This window comes from Cornus florida, unplaced genomic scaffold, assembly GCF_030987335.1.
Source record: "Cornus florida cultivar Cherokee Brave unplaced genomic scaffold, ASM3098733v1 CherokeeBrave_3.0.0_Hap2_Chr04, whole genome shotgun sequence".
Classification (NCBI taxonomy): Eukaryota; Viridiplantae; Streptophyta; class Magnoliopsida; order Cornales; family Cornaceae; genus Cornus; species Cornus florida.
Window position 1 is genome coordinate 56180248 of NW_026775574.1, and position 2835 is coordinate 56183082.

Consider the following 2835-nt stretch of genomic DNA (forward strand, 5'->3'; position numbering starts at 1 on the left):
TAAAGCATGTATATTATTGAATAATAACTTGATGAGCATGAATTTCTCTATTTGTACAATATTGAGATATATGAGACATTCATGCATAGCATTGGGTATGAAAAAGGAAAAAATTGTTTTGAAATGAAAAAAGTGGAATTCTTGGGATAAAGTTTTGATTAAAGAGTTTTGTGAAAAACTCGGACGCCAAAGGAGTACCAAGGGTCCATGGCGTTAATGTAACCTAGAAGGAACTAAAAAAATCGCTCTAGCGTGGTTGAGTTATCTCGGCCCCAAATGACGCCGCGGGGTTACCAAGGGTCAGGGACAGTAGCCAATCCTTCTCTCACGTCGCCAAGGGGTCACTGAGGGACGGGTTACGTTAACGGTTTGAAAAGTGAAGAAATGGAAGAGATTTTAAAAATGGAGAGCGACATAGTATGGCATAGCATTCCATAGAATCACGTTGTCCATTCTGGCCTTGTAATTGTTGTATTTTCTCCCGACATAGCATGATTCCGTTTTTTATATTTCTATTCATTGTTTGGATTCACGGGGTCACAAAAGGTATGTCTTAGGCACCACCTACTGAGCAAAATGCTCACCCCTTATATTTAACATTTTTTAGGTCATGAAAAAGAAGTAGCGGATGACTTTCCACCACAGGCCTAGTATGGATTAGAAGATCATTTTGTTATTTTTGTATCTAAGTCCCATCATTTTTTTGTAAAACCATAGTTTGTTATATTCAGTATAGAGACTTATGAACTCTTGTTATTGTAATTTTGCTTCATGGGAGTAAAATTATAGTATGTAAGCTTGGGACTATGTATAAGACAGGTACTCCTTTGTTCTAGATGAATGGGATGATGATGATGGGCTATTTTGAAGAGGTTGTTAATGTTGTTGTTTTGGAAATATATTATTTGCAGTGTGTTGGGACAGGTTAGATAAGTTTTAAAGGTTCAAGAGAGGCCATTGTATTTTTTATGCATTTAAGCAGGTTGTTGTAGGACCCTTTTTAGTAGAGGTTATGCCGAATTTTTATTTTTATTTTATAATGGTATCTTTTTAGGGTCATTACAAATTTCGTATCAGAGCATTGGTTCGAAAACCATTAGGACGACGGGCAGAGGCCTACCTAGGGTTGTATAGGAAGTCATTTGCATTGTTATTTCATTATTTACAAAAGTGTTTTGCTATGTGAAAAAACATACTTAACTATTTACTTGCTTACGTGATTATGTGCTTATATGCTTATATTAATGTGTTCATTGCATAGTCTTGCAAGCTAAGTGTTTGTGCAGTATCCTTTTATGTTGAATTGTTCACGGTTGGACCTTAGTGTTATTATTATTGAACCATTTTCTTGTCTTATAGCACAATGCCACCGCGAAAGGAACCAAGGGAAGTTGGCCCTAGGCCGACAAAAGGAAATATTGGTGAAAGTTCTAGCTCCAATCCAATGGAGCAGGTCGAGGAGGACACACTTCTTAGGGATTTGGTTCCCCCCAGAGGTGTCTCCACACGAAGGGATAATGTTGAAGCACCCGTTGAAGCGGGTGAAGGCTCAGCTGAGCTGGTACTGAATCATCTGTTGCAGAGTGACTTGAGGGCTACAATTGCTACTCTTCCATAATCGGTAATTCAAGCAGAAGAGACGTCAGCATAGAAACGTCTTAAGATTATTACAGGATTTTCCAAGTTGATGCCAGTGATGTTTGAGGGTGGTGCAGATCCAATGGCAGCGGACGACTACATGGATCAAATAGAAACCCATTTGACTTCTATGGATGTGACAGATGATCACTTAAAAATCATCCTAGCCACTTACAAGTTTTCAAAGGGTGCTAAGCTTTGGTGGAAGTCAGTTACTAATCAGCACAAGGTTGAGGAGATGAGTTGGGACATGTTCAAGGAACTGTTTTATGAGAAGTATTTTTCAGTTACCAAGAGGTGGGAGCTATGGGAACAGTTTAATGGCCTTATCCAAGGTAATATGTCAGTGACGGAATACGAGAACAAGTTCATTTCTTTTTTTCGCTTTACTCCTAAGTCAGTGAGAAATGAGGTTGATAAGACTCGAAAGTTTGTTTCCGGTCTTGATTACAAAATGAGGCCGTTGATAATGGCACAGTACTTTAAAGTTTATTTGGAGGCAGTGGAAAGAGTATTGATGCTAGAGGCGGAAGCTAAAGATAGAAATGCAGGAAAGGAATAGTGGAAGAAAAAGATAAATGCAGGACCATCTTTAGAAAGGCAGTTATGGAAGAGGAACATGGGTAGTTTATCTCAGTTTCAAGGGTTGCAGTCTGCACGATCCGCTCCTACTACTCCTATACCAGCTGGGTTTGATAAGAGTGGAGTTATTTGTTATCAATGTCAGTAGCTTGGATATTACAAGTCCAGATGTCCTATGAACTCGACCACAATTTCTACACAATCAAGAGCTTGTTTTGGGTTTGGCCAGTAAGGCCATTTGATTCTGGATTGTCCTAAATGTGGAGTAGGCACCGGTAGTGGCAGAAGGTCATAGCAGAGGCCGTCATAGTCGGCTACAGTTCAGTTAGGTTTTAGACCACCACCACCACCACAGCCTGCCATCTTTTCTCAGGGTTCACGACCAACTAGGAGGGATACTCCTACTGTGTCAGTGCAGCAGTCAGGTGTTCAGGTTGGCAGTTCTCAGGCACATGCACCACAGGGACATGTCTTTGCACTTGCACAAGCTGATGCATTTTCTAGTCCATCAGTTTTTCGAGGTATATTTCCAGTGTTTGGTTCTTGGGCCTATGTTTTGTTTGACTCTAGTGCATATCATTCCTTCATTTCATCATCATTTGCACTTGCATCGGG

General features: G+C 40.1%; 1 protein-coding gene across 1 annotated transcript; it reads left to right on the forward strand.

The window, feature by feature from the left end:
* The first annotated feature begins 1696 nt into the window (after positions 1-1696).
* Positions 1697-2200, forward strand: LOC132304992 (uncharacterized). Its single transcript, XM_059802683.1, has one exon. It carries the CDS (start codon positions 1697-1699, stop codon positions 2198-2200), a length of 504 nt encoding a protein of 167 aa, XP_059658666.1.
* The last annotated feature ends 635 nt before the right edge of the window (positions 2201-2835 follow it).